The 14505-nt window shown below is 37.6% G+C and overlaps 1 protein-coding gene across 2 annotated transcripts in view; it reads left to right on the forward strand.

The window, feature by feature from the left end:
• DIAPH2 (diaphanous related formin 2) overlaps window positions 1–14505 on the forward strand; it is a 234663-nt gene that overhangs the window by 132317 nt on the left and 87841 nt on the right. For both annotated transcript variants that reach the window (XM_061446159.1, XM_061446160.1), the window contains exon 25: window positions 2944–3108. In XM_061446159.1, the coding sequence (XP_061302143.1) occupies window positions 2944–3108 (165 nt within the window). The remainder of the gene's footprint in view (window positions 1–2943; window positions 3109–14505) is intronic.

A 14505-nucleotide genomic window follows, 5' to 3' on the forward strand; every position in this document is an offset into this window, starting at 1 on the left:
ATAATTTAACTGAGCACTCATTTCAAACTCATTCCAATTTGTATTAATGGGAGTGCTTGGAATTAAGCATTTCTTTTAGGCACAGTTTTGGCATTTCCGGACTGTTTTTTCATGAAAGAGTATGGGCAGGCATGGCTTTGCTTCTGTGGAGTTACAGTGACTAAGTCTTCACAATGACTTGACGTAGTGCATTCCAAGGTGATGTTTCAAGCTAGTAATATTTCATGAGCATGAAGATTGTATGAAGCATATAGAATGTGACAGTGTAGCCTTGTTAATACGACCTGCTAAATGACTGGAAAGTACTGCCTCTACAGCACTGACTTTTCTTCCAAATTAGGTATAGTTAAACTACTTTATTTCTCTTTGCTCAATATATTCATCCCCCTTACCAACGTCCTTTTGCCTTACAAGCCATCCGTTAATGGTATTTCTTATTGGCAGTTTGCTACTTACTAGATTAAAAACTAATAAGATTGCGATTACGGTATATGTTTCTACAGTGTTAATTCAAAATATTTATTGGTTTCAGTAGCGTTATTGTGTGGTTATCGCTTTCATTTTCTTTGATAGTGTTAACTGTTGTTATTTCTCATGTTGAATGTGCAACCTGAATGGAGAATTTGACTCTGGGAGCGTTGTTTCAAAGAATTGATTCCAAATCTGGAATGTTGGAAGGTTTTTTCCTTTTCACACTTTTCAGTAGATTTAATATATTAATTTGGGTTTATATTCTATGAGGTTGTTTTTAAGGGAACTGCAGATATAATTTATATCGTTATATACCTTCCTATTTCTTTTCCCTGTGGTTGGAGAGTTGTCCAAGGTAATAGTCTGCTAACTCTAAGGCAATTCATGTATTCCTAAAATTTTGAGGCTCTGCTCAATAATTCAGTTACTTGCCATTATTGCCCATTTAATGTATTCTTGCCATTAAACTTTCATTTCCTTTTGTACACTTAAATGTCACTGAAGACTGAACTACACCAAGTTTGTCTTACGTTAATTAAGATGAGCAATTTCACAGTTCAAGCTTGAGATTCTAACCAAGCATGTTAAACTTCATTACAGTAAACTGCAAGTATAGGCATTATTCTGTGTTTGCACTGGTATGAAATTATATAGGTAGATATTAGTGTTTCAAAATCTTGATATTTATATGTTAAGATCCATTACACAGCTGGTTTCTACTTTTTGCCATTCTAAGCGATCATTACAAGCTAACAAAGGAATACATCTTTCTTTTTATGCTGCTGAGGCTTTGACGAAGAAGAAAGGATTACTTGGAAAATAAGTTTCTTAAGAGGAAAGCTTATGTTGTGTAAAGGTTTTGATCATACTTTTAAGAACCAGTTTTTAAATGACTACGTAGGCTTCAGTTAGTCTGGGACAATCCAAGTGAAATATTAGGCCTCTATTCAATGGGAGACAATTTCAGCTTTGTTACACTTGTATGTAGCTCATGCAATGACAGCCTTTAAAGTACTAAACAGTATCCAAACACTAGAGAAATGTTATGAATAGAATATCCACCTGAATTTCCTCTTTATTCTGCAATCTGTTGACTGTTTTCTGAAGAATCATTATAGGATTTAGCCTCAACTCAAACATAAATAGCTCATATGATTTCTCTGCATCTCGCCCTTGTTAGTTTCCAGGTTGTTTCTGTTGCAGAGAGGTGGGCATCTCAGAAATATTGGGTAATTAAAAATGTGATACAAGGCAGAGTTTCAAATGCTAGTCTTAAGTAATGGGAAAGGTTGAATACAAACTCTGCTATATTAATAATCAGAATCAGCGTGGAAAAGATCTGTTGCAAGTGAAAGCCACAGGGAACCAGGCTGCATGAGTTTTTTTAATTTGGGTTATAACTTGTGTCTTATGTTCTTGGGTTTTGATACGCGCAGCGCAACACTTTCATCAGCTACCATACACCCTCAGCAGAGCTAGTTTAATCCTTACTAACTGGGTTTGTTTACAGCAATTTGTGACTTTATATCTTTGTGGATATAAACAGCCACAACGGAAGAAAACAGCAGATTGAAAGCTTAGTTGCTTCAAGGAAAAACTAATATTTCCTTTAGTAGTTTGCACCCTTCCCGTAATTGCAAAGAATTATTCTAAAAATGTGGTTTTGAAGTAGGGGGGGGGGAAAGCCACATTTTTCTGTTTAAAAGGATTATGTCAAACTTTTAATGATGGCTGCTGGGATGGCATCACTGTGTTTCATTTCTAGAGTTCCATACTTGCTCCTTTAAAAAAATAAGACTTCTGCTGTTGCATGGTGTTTTTCTTACTAATAATTTCTCAAAGCTGTTTGTCAGTTAACTGGGGCAGGTGGGTGGATATTCCATTTTTATAAGTTCTGTGAAATTGCGTATTGAGAACGTGCCCCAAATAAGTTTATCTACTACAGGAAGCCTGAGGTAGGAGCTGAGTTATGTCAGTAGACATTAAAGAGTCCACCAAGATGTCTGTAATAATAGACAAAGAAAAATGGATGTCATACTAGATAGTCTTGTCACTGGTAAGTATGCAGGATGCAGATTTTACATATGTGTACATCATATAGGGGACATGGCATCACTTAAACATAGATCCTAATTTTCAGTATGTCTTTTCATAGAATGTATTTCAAGAAGCTAATAGTTTATTAGGACACAAATGTCCAAGATACTTGGTAATTTTATCAAGTTGGTTTGTGTAATCTATTGATGGCAAATCTTCATCACTGGAAAGAAATCATTTAGTGGAAAAATGTGGCACCACCTTATGTTGGTATGAGCTTGCAGGCATGTTAATACATCAAAATGTCCTATTTGAAAGCAGAATTGCACTAGCATGTTTTCCAGTTCTAACCTTTGCATTTGTACCTTGTTTTCTTTACTATTTTTACTGTTAGATTGGATTACATTTGAATCATTTTCCTTAACAAAACCTTACAGCTTTGCTGAGAGTGCCCGAGAACAATATGAGAAATTGTCCAACATGCACAACAACATGACTAAATTGTATGAAAATCTGGGAGAATACTTTACCTTTGATCCCAAAGCAATAAGCATAGAGGAATTCTTCGGCGATCTGAGCAACTTCAGAACTCTGTTTTTGGTGAGTAATGTCTGTATGTATTCTTTTATCTTCTATCTCCCAGTTTTAATTCTTTTCTATTTCTGGTGTCACAGTTATCTTTGCATTCTGTTCTATGGCAGGAAATAGATGAACGTTTCCAGAATTATTTAGGTATTAGTCACTGAGGGCTATCATCCTTCAGTTTGTAACTTGCCCACTCAACTGGAGGATGGGGTTCAGACATATGAATAGTTAGGAAAAACATGCTAAAATCAAGACCTGAATGGCTGTATGTACATTGATGTTGTGTTACAAGCTGGCTGCTACCTTAATGTTGCTGTGATGCTAAGGCTGAGACTTTCAATATGAGCTCGGTATTGCTGGCAGAACTCAGGAAGTTCACTTAGACGCTTATGTTGCTATTTCCAGCCATCCACAGTGGTTGATGTCAGGGTATGGGTTTTTTATGAAGGAATTTAAGAATTTCATTTTAAACAGCTCAGTTTTCTAATGGGTTTAATGTCATCTTTCCTAGTGGCTGCCTGGGAGCCATAATTAGCTGCACTATAGGAAGTGTACAGGGAAAACAGATGCCTCGAATGTCACATTGTGTCTCCAGAGAATATTGACATCACTTGGAAATACCACCATTTCCCATACAGCTGTGGCTCACTGAGCCGTCTATTGCCAGTAGCTGGATTAATTTATCATCTAATCAAAAAGACTTTCAGCTTCAGTGTGATGGAGGGATAGCAGCTTCAAAACATTATTCTCATGCCAAGTTTACTTTATTAGAAAACAGCTATTGCAATATATTTAACTATGCATTTTAAATTGGCTGAAATTGTTCTATTTTTGCCCATCAGCAGATCACCATTTCTTTTATAATTAGTAAGTATGCCAGCACATCTGCATGAAGATTTGTCAAGAATGGGAGTAGTTGTCATGAGATATTCCCGTGCAGTTACTTGCTCATAAATCCAAGGCTTACTTTTTCAAATAATTTGATAATCTGTTGTTATAACTACTTGAACCAGACTTCAGAGTAGCAGTGCCCCAATATTGTGATGAAAATCTGTCCTTAAGCACCTAAGTGCCTTGAAGGGGATAAAAGCTAGAGCACACGTCTGTTCTAGAAGGTGTATTAGAATGAAAATACTTTCAGTTGCTCGCTTTCTTTTTCCCCTTTATTTTGACTTCCAAAAGATTTGGGTGCTGGCCTCTTGCTCTTCAATGGTTGTAATTGAATTTCCAGGGAGAATATTTTTTTAAGAGATTCATATAATGCTTTGGAGTGACAAAGTAATATTGGGGAGGGGGAGAAAAAAATGGTATTTTGGGTTTTTGGTGTGGAAATGTGAGATATTATAAGTGAAGTGCAGTAACTTCTAATAACAAAGCTGGAATATTTCTGTGGCCTTTCCATATGAACCACAAGCAGAAAAGAAACAAGTTTGTGTACATTAGTTCCAGGCACAGAGGAAGTCATCATTGTTTCAGGTTTAGAATGAGTTTCTGTAAGTAATTCTGTAGGAATAAAGTGCTGGTTTCAGGAGTTGGGGGACTACTGAGTCACATTGTACAAGATCCTTATTTCACAGCAAAATGCTGTGCTTAAGACTTCAGAAAAGGATGGTGATAATAAGTTCACTATTGGCTTTTCTCAGTGTGGTGAGCTTTCGACTACATGTGTAATTAATGATACATTTTTTCCACCTTATGATTTCAGTTACACTCATTCTTTTCAGTGTTTTTGTGTGGGTATAACTGATTGGGTGTTGCTCATCATTTTGATAAGGAGATGAAATGCAGTCTAGCTGACTGCATTTCTCTGTGTTTATTGATCACTGGTTAAGGCAAAAGGAATTCTGTGAGATTTAAGCATGCAAAGTACTGTTATTTATTATTTACGCATAATCCTCTGGTTAATGCTCTGTTCATATATGTGCATTTTACTTTTGCAAATACTTCTCTGTGGATATGGAACAGTGGTGTGAACCGCTCTAATCATTTATACTGAGAAATACCACCTGGGTTTTGTTTGCCAGAACCTCCTTTACTTTGCTCTTTATATGTAAGTGCACAAATACCTGTGTTCTGCTGAGTATTAGACAGTATCAGACAGCAGACTTGCCTTGGTTTTCTTATTATTGTTATTTAATAGGAGGAGAAGGGGCTGTTATTAGAGTTGTCGGCACAATTAAAAGGTCCTCTGTAGCTAAGTACTTCTGCTAGATTTGATTTGGAGCAAGCAGGCTTGGGATATTTTCAGCAGAATGCAGCTACTCTGCTCTTTTCAAATGTAATTAATCTTTTATATTTGTTGTATACTAAATCTGTTTTCATGGACTTTGTTTTTAAAGTTTTGATACAAGGAGTAGCTATGGACAAATCAAGAGTGCGGCTTCCTGGTAGGCACTATGTAGTTAGTAATGAACTAGAAGTCACTTGTTAACTGGGGATCACAGTAACCTCACATACGCATTCTTATAATCCTTGGTATGAGGTTGTCACGTTCTGATAACGTCTCATCAAAACCATTCATGCTGTGGTGTAAATACGCTTAATAAATTAATGCACTGTAAGACATATTGTATTATTACCTAATTGACATTAAATGCCTTCCGTGTTAAGCGGGCATCATTATAGATGCTTCTCCCAGCAAAGGTCACAATCTGTGGCATTTCACAACCCGGCCTCAAGTTGATGCAGAGACTCAAATCCTCGTTTGTTACCACTAAGCCCTTTTTATCCCCTTGTTCGGTACTTTCCCAACCTGCACATACATACAACGTTCAATCTCACTTGGCCCCTGTAAAACTCTCCAGGTAAATAGTCCAATCAGAACGTTGCAGACCCTCTCACAACCCACACATCCTCTGGACTCCAACTGAGATTCCCTCCACAGCTACATCCTGGCCCATCCTCCCAAGGCTTGTTTACCTTCCCTGTCCTTCAACCATCGCCCCAGGGCTTGTCAAGCACCAAGGCCTCAGAGTTCATTCCCAAACTCTTTTTCATGCAAATCTTCTCACCTTCACTCCCCACAACAACCCACCGGGTGTTTCAGGAGCCAGGGGTCTTTCTGCTTTTGGAGTTTTTACTGTACTCCACAGGGTCAGGTCTCGGGCATTATTTGTACTTTCAGTCAATTCAGTTGTTTCGATATATACAGTGGTAGTAGTAGTAATTGTAATTGGGTCTTTGGGGAATTTCTTGGCTTATTTTATTCACTAGAACAGAGCCTTGTAGACTTTAGTGGCATAAAGGCTCTTGTTAGGGATTTAATTTTTTCCAGACACTTGAGGAAGGCCTCGGGCAAGTATTAAAAGCTCAGCAGACACTGGTTGGGCTGTTTTGGGTGGTGTGGGGTTGGTTGGTTTGTTTGGGGTTTTTTGTGGTGGCTTGGGGGATTTTTGTGGTTGGGGTTTTTTCTAGAAGCAAAAATTACTAAAAGAATTAAGGTCTTCTGCAACATCTTGATGCTTGTAAGAAGTTTCCCAAAAGGAAAAAGACCCTGAAACTCATTTAATCTGTGGAAGTTGCTGTAAAAAGGGACATAACTACTGATTAGAATTCAGATGCAGTCAGAAAAGGCTGAGCATGTACAGCAGCTCCCAGTATTCCCGCGAGCATGCATCTCAATTTTGTCCAGTTCAGACTATTGCAATGCCTGCAGGCTTGTTCTAAGTGGTCCCATTAATGGATTTTATTTTGATATTAAATGACTGAAGTACAGTTCTAGATATTCGTGAAGTATTGATGACTTGTTTGTCATTCTCTGTTATTGCTAATGCCTGTCTATTGATAAAGCTTGTTTGTTCTGCTACTCACTTTTAGCTTAGAAGTTCAGAAGCTTTTAGGATTGTTGCTTCTGGTTTTATTGCTAACATTTCTGGTGTGAACATGTATGATGATGGGACAAACCATAAAATCATAAAATAGGTTGGCAGAAGGCACTCAGGGTCATTGAGTAGAAATCCTGCGCAAAGCAGGACTAGTGTGAAAGTTAGTCTGAGCTGCATGGGGCTGTGTTCACATGAGATTTGAGTATCTCCATGTATGAAGATACAGTGACTGTGGGAGACTGTATAGAAGGCTTTGCTAAAACCAAACTAAGTGATAACCTCTGCCTTCCCCTCATCCACAAAGCCTGTCTTATTAGAGAAGGCAGTCAGGTTTGTCAGGTAAATCCAATGTGGCTGTTTCATGTGTCCTTCCTGCTTTTTATGTACCTGGAAATGGCTTCTAGAAGGAATTCCTCCGTGATCTCCTTGAAAACAGAAGCAATAGCTGGCTAGTGTGTAGTTCACAAAGCTTTCCTTTTTCTTTTGAAGATGAGAATATATTTGCCTTTCCCAGGCACCAGAGAGGTCCCTTGAGTCCCACAACATCCTCATGAAATAGAGGCCTTGCAATGACATCAGTCAATTGCCTGAACTGCCTGTGAAACAGTCATGGCAAAGGTTGAGATGAAGGCAGTGCACAACACCTCAGCCTCTTTTGAGGTTAGGTTCCATGCTCCATTCAGCAGCAGACTTTTTCTTAATCTTGCTTTGTTCTTGTAGCTGTAGCAGCATTCCTCATTGATTTTTCACATCTCTTCCCAGTTTTATCTCCATCTGAGCTTTCACTTTCTTCATTGCTTCTCTCTCTGGGCAGTGTTCCTCCTGCATAGTTTAGCCATCCTTCTGCTTTTCCATGTTTCTGGCTTGTGTCAGAGCTCCTTCAGGAGATGTCTGTTCAGCCCAGCCAGCCCCTGCACCCCCTCCTCAGTGTCATGGAAAGGTGATACTTGTGCTTTGAGGTTTCCCTTGAAGGTCAGTTACAAACAATGCTGTTCCATATACACATCATATTTTAATTGAAACTACAGTGTATGTAGTTTGAGATAATTGGCCTTTGCGAGCACTTAGAATTCAATCCTTAAGGAAATCTTCACCTGACTTCCATTACCTTTGTACAAGAGCTATTACTTGTAGTTTCTTTTGCTTAACCTGTGATTCTGTGTAAGATTCTGCCATGTGAAAGTGAGAATACCAACTAAATAGATTGATTGTAATGATAATTTTTCTTCCTTTCATTTGCAGCTAATATCTTATGTTATAAAGTAATGCAATTCAGCTATTTGAAAAAGTTGGAATTTAAATGAATGTTTTAAAAACTGAATCTACAAGAATTTAATCAGAAATATATTCTGAATGGCACATCCCAGTTCATGAGAAAATTACCTGTGTGTGTTTGTATATGTATGTGTACATCTATATGAAAATATGTTTGCAGATGTGTTTGTCTTAAAATGCTCATATCGAGCTATTTTAATGTTAAGTAAACAGCTGGTGCTTTGAAAACTCACATTAAAGAGTTTTATCATTAGAGGAAGTGCCATATATCAAATGGGAAATAATGCCTTGAAATAAGAAACCATATGTATGCATTATCTCTTCTAATTGCTTGCCTTTTGCAAGTTGGACAGAAACAGTATTTAATAAATGCACCTCCACATGGTCTCAGCATTCAGAAGTTGTTAGGCTGAATGAGACCATGCAGAGTCTATGAGAAAAAACATTTTCTGGAGCAGTCATGTTGTTTTTTCATCCTTCATTCCTCTGATCGAAATGTATCAGCAATACAGTGATATTCCTGTGGGTGCAGTAGATTGTCTTCAAGTTATTTTCCAGCAAAATTTTCCATATAAATAAGTTGGTATTCTGTTATCCCTAAACAAGAGGAGTAAAGGAAATTACAAGTTAGCAGTGTGGGCTAATGGTGCACTAGCTGTTTGTTTTCGGTTTCTTTGTGTCAGAGGCACTGATTGCAGTGGGAACACTTTCTATACTCTTCCCAGCAGTAGACAGTTACCCCAGGAATTGGCTTCTTTGCTCGCATTTTGTTGTTGGTTGTATCTTTAAAACTGCCCAGATACCAAGTTTCTTAAGTACCAAATCCATCTTTTGTACTTAGTTTTTTATCAACATCTGTCCACCTTCGTGTGAGAGATTTTTGTGGCTGTTGTGTGATGTTAGGAGGAAGAAAAAAGCTCCACATAGTTAGGAATTCACAGCCTAAGTGACACCTTTAAAACTGCTCATCATTTGATGGTCAGTAGCCAAATATACTCACAGGACCTCGAGCCAGTCATCTAACCAAATATTCCTTGTTGGCCATTTAAGTTGTTTGAGCTGCAATGTAGTGAACCAACCTGGAGCTGCAGGTAGAAGAAACAGTTTATTAACTTTTTTATCTGCTCCCATTTTATCCCCAGGCTTTTCTAACTATTTTTGCAGGAAATGTAATTAGAGCAAATGGGGTAGTAAGACAACAAAATAAAGTTTGCATCACTTTATCCCTCTACCTCTTACAGTCCTCATGGTTCCCACATGTCTGTACTGTCTTGTTAACCTCATTGTATTCAAGGCATATCGCAAGAACTAAATAAAACACTTGAGCATGAAGTCCCTTTGCACATGGAACATGATTCCAAATCAAGCCTGGAGGGGAGAGGAGGGAAGGTTTATTCTTCTCTGTGATGGTTGCACAGAAATCCAAACAGAAGTAGCAGTGGGGTTTTTTGGGGTTGCTTTTTTTTTCCCTCTTTGAAAAAAAAAGCATCCACTGAAGAATAATAATATGCTTTTTATACTTAGTACTGTTTTGAAGAAGAAATGTTATTTTAGATTTTATTGATTTAGTCCTTTCTTTCATTGAAAGTAAACACAAATTTCTATTGTCCTTAAAGACAGTGACTACCTGATACATTTTGGTTTGTTTCTGGCTCTTATTAAATAGTGCTTAATCAGTTGCCTGAAGCAAGAGTCCAGTTTGATGTTTTCTGGTTTGGTTCTCCACTTTAACCTGCTCTCTCACAGGGTTTATATCAAATGATCTGAAATGTTTTTACTTTGTCGCTTTGGGAATGTTTGTTTCTGTTAGGTGCTGATGTGTCTAAAAATATCCACCAGATCTGTCATGCCTACATTTGCAAATGGACATAAAGATCCTTCTAATCAGCTTGTGTGCTTTGTGGAACTTGTATGAAATACATACTTCAGCATTAGATAGGAAATGTTCTTTCCTTATACAGCTCTTAAACATTTCTGATTTTGTTAGCACTCCCCTTTAATGCAGGTATTCTTAGAGGTGAATTTAGAGTCTAAAAACCATTGTTGTAATAATGCCTATAATAGATAAATTTGAGGCAGTAACAGGCATTTATGGACATGGTTGTTATGAAACGCAGAGAAGCTTTTTCCTTCAGTGATTTTTTTTTGTATCTGGTAGACAGTTTTATCAGTGGTGACTGCTTTCCTCATGTCTGTGTTAATGCAGCTCTTCGGGTAAGGAATTACATCTTTAAATTGCATTATAAATGTACTTAGGGAGAAAAGGTTGTATTCTAGTATAAGTAAATATTTAAGCACATGTGAGTAACTCATCAACTCTCAGTATGAGAGATGGGTTCTTGTAAAACACCTGTGAAATAAACTGCCCTTTTGTATCAACAGGGGCTATTGATTGATAGTTACTGTGTGGCTGGGATATTTTATCATAACCCTGTAATATGAGACGTAGAAAGTGAACATCTACCTGAAATGAGAAGACATATGATTAGTAAATGGAGCACTTGTTATTGGATGACCACTACCCTGGTCTTTCAAGATTTTATAAGATTAATGCCCTGTACCAGACAAGAAATAGAACATTTGTTATGTTGCCTTCATAAGGAAAATCTTCCACCACAGTGGATTCAGCATTTTGAGTATAAAAGTACTTGTAAGACCTTTACTTCTTTAATAATATTTGTTTGTTTGGAACTTGGTACAAAGTAAATTTTAAGCTCCGTGACTCAGGTATGTTTTGTATGGCTATTTAGAAATGTCCTTTGAATACAGCAGGTCATTTGCTACAATACTGTAAATCAGTTAATATACAATACCTAAGTTAATACATAATAAACATGTGATTTACTATGAAATGCAATACATGGTCGAGGTAAATTCTCAGCTTTCAAACTCATAAATTGGGTTTGTAATTCAGGGGTGGTTTAGAAGAAAGGCTGTATTCATTGTTTTCCCTGGTTATTTGTCTGGGAATACACTTTCTCCCTTCTGCCTATAAAGTAACAGTTCTTTAATGTGGTCTGAAAGATAACAGTTTCTAGCTAGCAGGAAGCTATGAAAAAATATAGAATAATGAGCAAGAAGTATTTTCTCCGGCAAAATTTCCCAAGAGGTAGTATCAAAAGTGAAACATTGTGCTTATTAACAGGAAGTATATAGCGAGCCCTTCCAACCCCCTGCCCAAAACCCCATACAAAGACCCTTTTGTAAGCAATCTCTTCTTATCTGAGTGTATGCATCCAGCTAGTGCTGAGGAGATGATTTTTTTTCATGAACGATTCAGCAGTTAGATGTAGGCTAGGAAAGTTTAAAAGTAATGGAATCAGAAGCAAAAGAATTCACCTAAGAGCAGTAACTCATCAACTCTATTAACAAGCTGTTAGTGCTGGTAGATAAGTAGCTACTCTATTCATGGTGCAGAAGGTAAGGATGACATTTCTCTTGGAAAATATGCAAAAGATGTAAAAATAAATAATGAAGAAATGGAACTGAATTGCAGTACACTGCCTTTGCAAGCACATAAATATAGGCAAGTGTAAAAATAGGCAGTACAGATAGGGTTGTTTTTTTTTCTAACAAGTCTGACTTGTTTCTGTGGTGGAGTGGTTGTCCTGTAAAATGGCAAACATGATCTAGACAAAACCAACATTAAGATTCCTCATCTTGAAAAGGGAAAGGGTTAGGAGTTTTCTTTAGAAGTTTCCATTTGATAGTTTTAAACAGCCTCTGTTTGGTGCTGGTGGCAGTGAGTCCAACTGAGCAATGTCATTATTCCCAGGCATTATCTTAGAAGTTACAGTATTTAAATGAAGATTTTAATCCTCATTGCACTTGGCTTAGTTTTGAGATTTTGACTATCACAATACCTAACCTGTGAATCTAACCCAGGTGTTGAAGAATCCTTGTAAACTAGTAGTCTTTACTACCTGCTCTAAGTGGCTCCCCTTGGCAAGAGTTCAAGTCTAAAGCAGACTCTTCCATAGAAGATATTTACAGGCTGCAGATGCCTCCATCTGCACCTAACCTATCTCTAAAATGCACTCGTGGTTTAGAAGGAACCTGACTTCTTTCTATAATCTCCACAGGGATGTTCCATGTAGTCACAGTCTTATCATTCTGTTTGTTCATATATCATATTAAGATAATTTGATAATTTGAATCCATGTTTGTCTTAATTGTGATTTCAGAGCGATCACTGCATTATTGCACCTTCAATTAGCTTGCTGATGTTGTAGTAAATTATAGCTCATTCACTTCCTTAAATTCATATTTACTTGCTTAGTTCAGGAACATCCAAAGCAAGCTAATAGAATTGGATTATCCTGTCAAAATATAGTATGAAGCATGAAGTAGGAGGTGTAGGAAACCTCAAGAAAAAAATTGCAGATGGAAAAGTGTATCCCTTCAATGTTGGGTTTTTTTACATACATCATTTCTTTGGAGTATAATGCCACACAGCCTCTAGGACATTTTCTCCTGACAGTCCATCAGCCCTGTCCTGAAGGAAGCATGCAAAACCCAAGCAGTTTATTTTGTTATTTAAATATTTTATATCAATATACACAATATTGTGGGCAATTCCCACAGCCTTTATTGAAATTTGTCAAGAATTTCTAGCCAGAAGCTTTGAAACCTTTCAACCGGATAGGCTGAGAAAAGATAGGCTGAGAAAGTTGGGGCTCTTTAGCCTGGAGAAGGCTGCGGGGAGACCTCATAGCAGCCTTCCAGTATCTGAAGGGGACCTATAGGGATGCTGGGGAGGGACTTTTCATTAGGAACTGTAGTGATAGGACAAGGGGTAATGGGTTCAAACTGAAACAGGGGAGGTTTAGATTGGATATAAGGAAGAAGTTCTTTCCTGTTAGGGTGGTGAGGCACTGGAATGGGTTGCCCAGGGAAGTTGTGAATGCTCCATCCCTGGTGGTGTTCAGGGCCAGGTTGGACAAAGCCTTGTGTGAGATGGTTTAGTGTGAGGTGTCCCTGCCCATGGCAGGGGTTTTGGAACTAGATGATCTTAAGGTCCTTTTGAACCCTAACTATTCCATTCTATGATTCTAACATGTATTCAGGGTTCTGCTGCTTAAAAGAAGTTCACTTTTTCTACTGGATTTAGGGTTTTATGGGAACAGACTTTAGAGATTTACTTTAAAGTGACTTTTTGTTAAAAAATCTAAGGGGTTGTGCTAGCATGATGACACAAGGCTTCATGTGCCAGCATACTGATTTTTGTCCTTGGTCCAACAGACCACTTTGTGAACAAAGCAAGGGTTTATCTGCTTTGGTCTTTGGTTTCTCTTCTCAGATTGAACCCAAAACAACTAACATTTGTTTTGCTGGGGGTTTTTGTGTATGGGTTTTTATTGTAATGCCAATAATACAGTTTTGTTAATATGTGTGTTTTATTTCAGCTCTGTGTCTTTCAGGAATAACCTGAATTAGGCACGCATGTTTATTTGGCTATCCAAATGTTGATTTAAAGAAGATACTAAACCAATCCCAAATCTGTCCACGTTAGGCAGTTTTAGTAATTATTCAAATGTACACTGTTAAGTAATTAAGACATATAGCTTTTCTTGCGTAGCTTTAAATTTGGTTCAGTAAACCCCAACGCCTCTTTACGTTAAGGTGCTAGGCAGTTTCAAGTGGTTTTGCGACACAGCTGATAAATGGCAACAACCCCCTTCTCCCTACCTGAATATACAACAGCAGCTACACTTGCCAAAACCCCTCATCTGTAATGGCATGCCAGAGACGTTTCATGTCAGATGTAGTGGTTCATGATGGTGGTTCATGATGCATGAGCCATGGGGCAGTATCCCAAACCCCATCTTTTCTGCTTACTATTTCATAACCACCCATCAGGAAATTGAATTTGTCTGCACTTGTTTAATACCAGCTCACTGCATCTCTTTTCCATTATTTTTGTAAGGATAGCAATGTATTTGAGTATGTTATCCTCCAGGGAATACTCATGGAAGATCTTTTGTACATGTAAACTGATTGCTCAATCTGCTGGATTTTAACTCTATTTCTGTAGATTAATTTCCAGTTAATCTGGGTTTGTTGTTCCTAATGAGTTATGACTGAAAAAGATTATATTTTATTTTTACTGGAACTTCAGTTCACATATTTTGCAGCTGCAGGGCAAATTTAGGGAAGGCATGAGCTATCGCAGGCAGCCTTCATTATTGGTGCATGACCGCTTTGTAGCCAACTGCATCTTTAATATCCAAGGAGGTTTGTGCATTACAGGTTTTCTTTCTTCTTGTTTTTAATAATTTACCTTTGAGAGTCTATTTACAATCAGGTTGGTGTG

Source organism: Pezoporus flaviventris, unplaced genomic scaffold (assembly GCF_033815535.1).
Source record: "Pezoporus flaviventris isolate CSIRO_AGI_PZ_B2104156 unplaced genomic scaffold, CSIRO_AGI_Pfla_v1 ptg000005l, whole genome shotgun sequence".
Taxonomy (NCBI): Eukaryota; Metazoa; Chordata; class Aves; order Psittaciformes; family Psittacidae; genus Pezoporus; species Pezoporus flaviventris.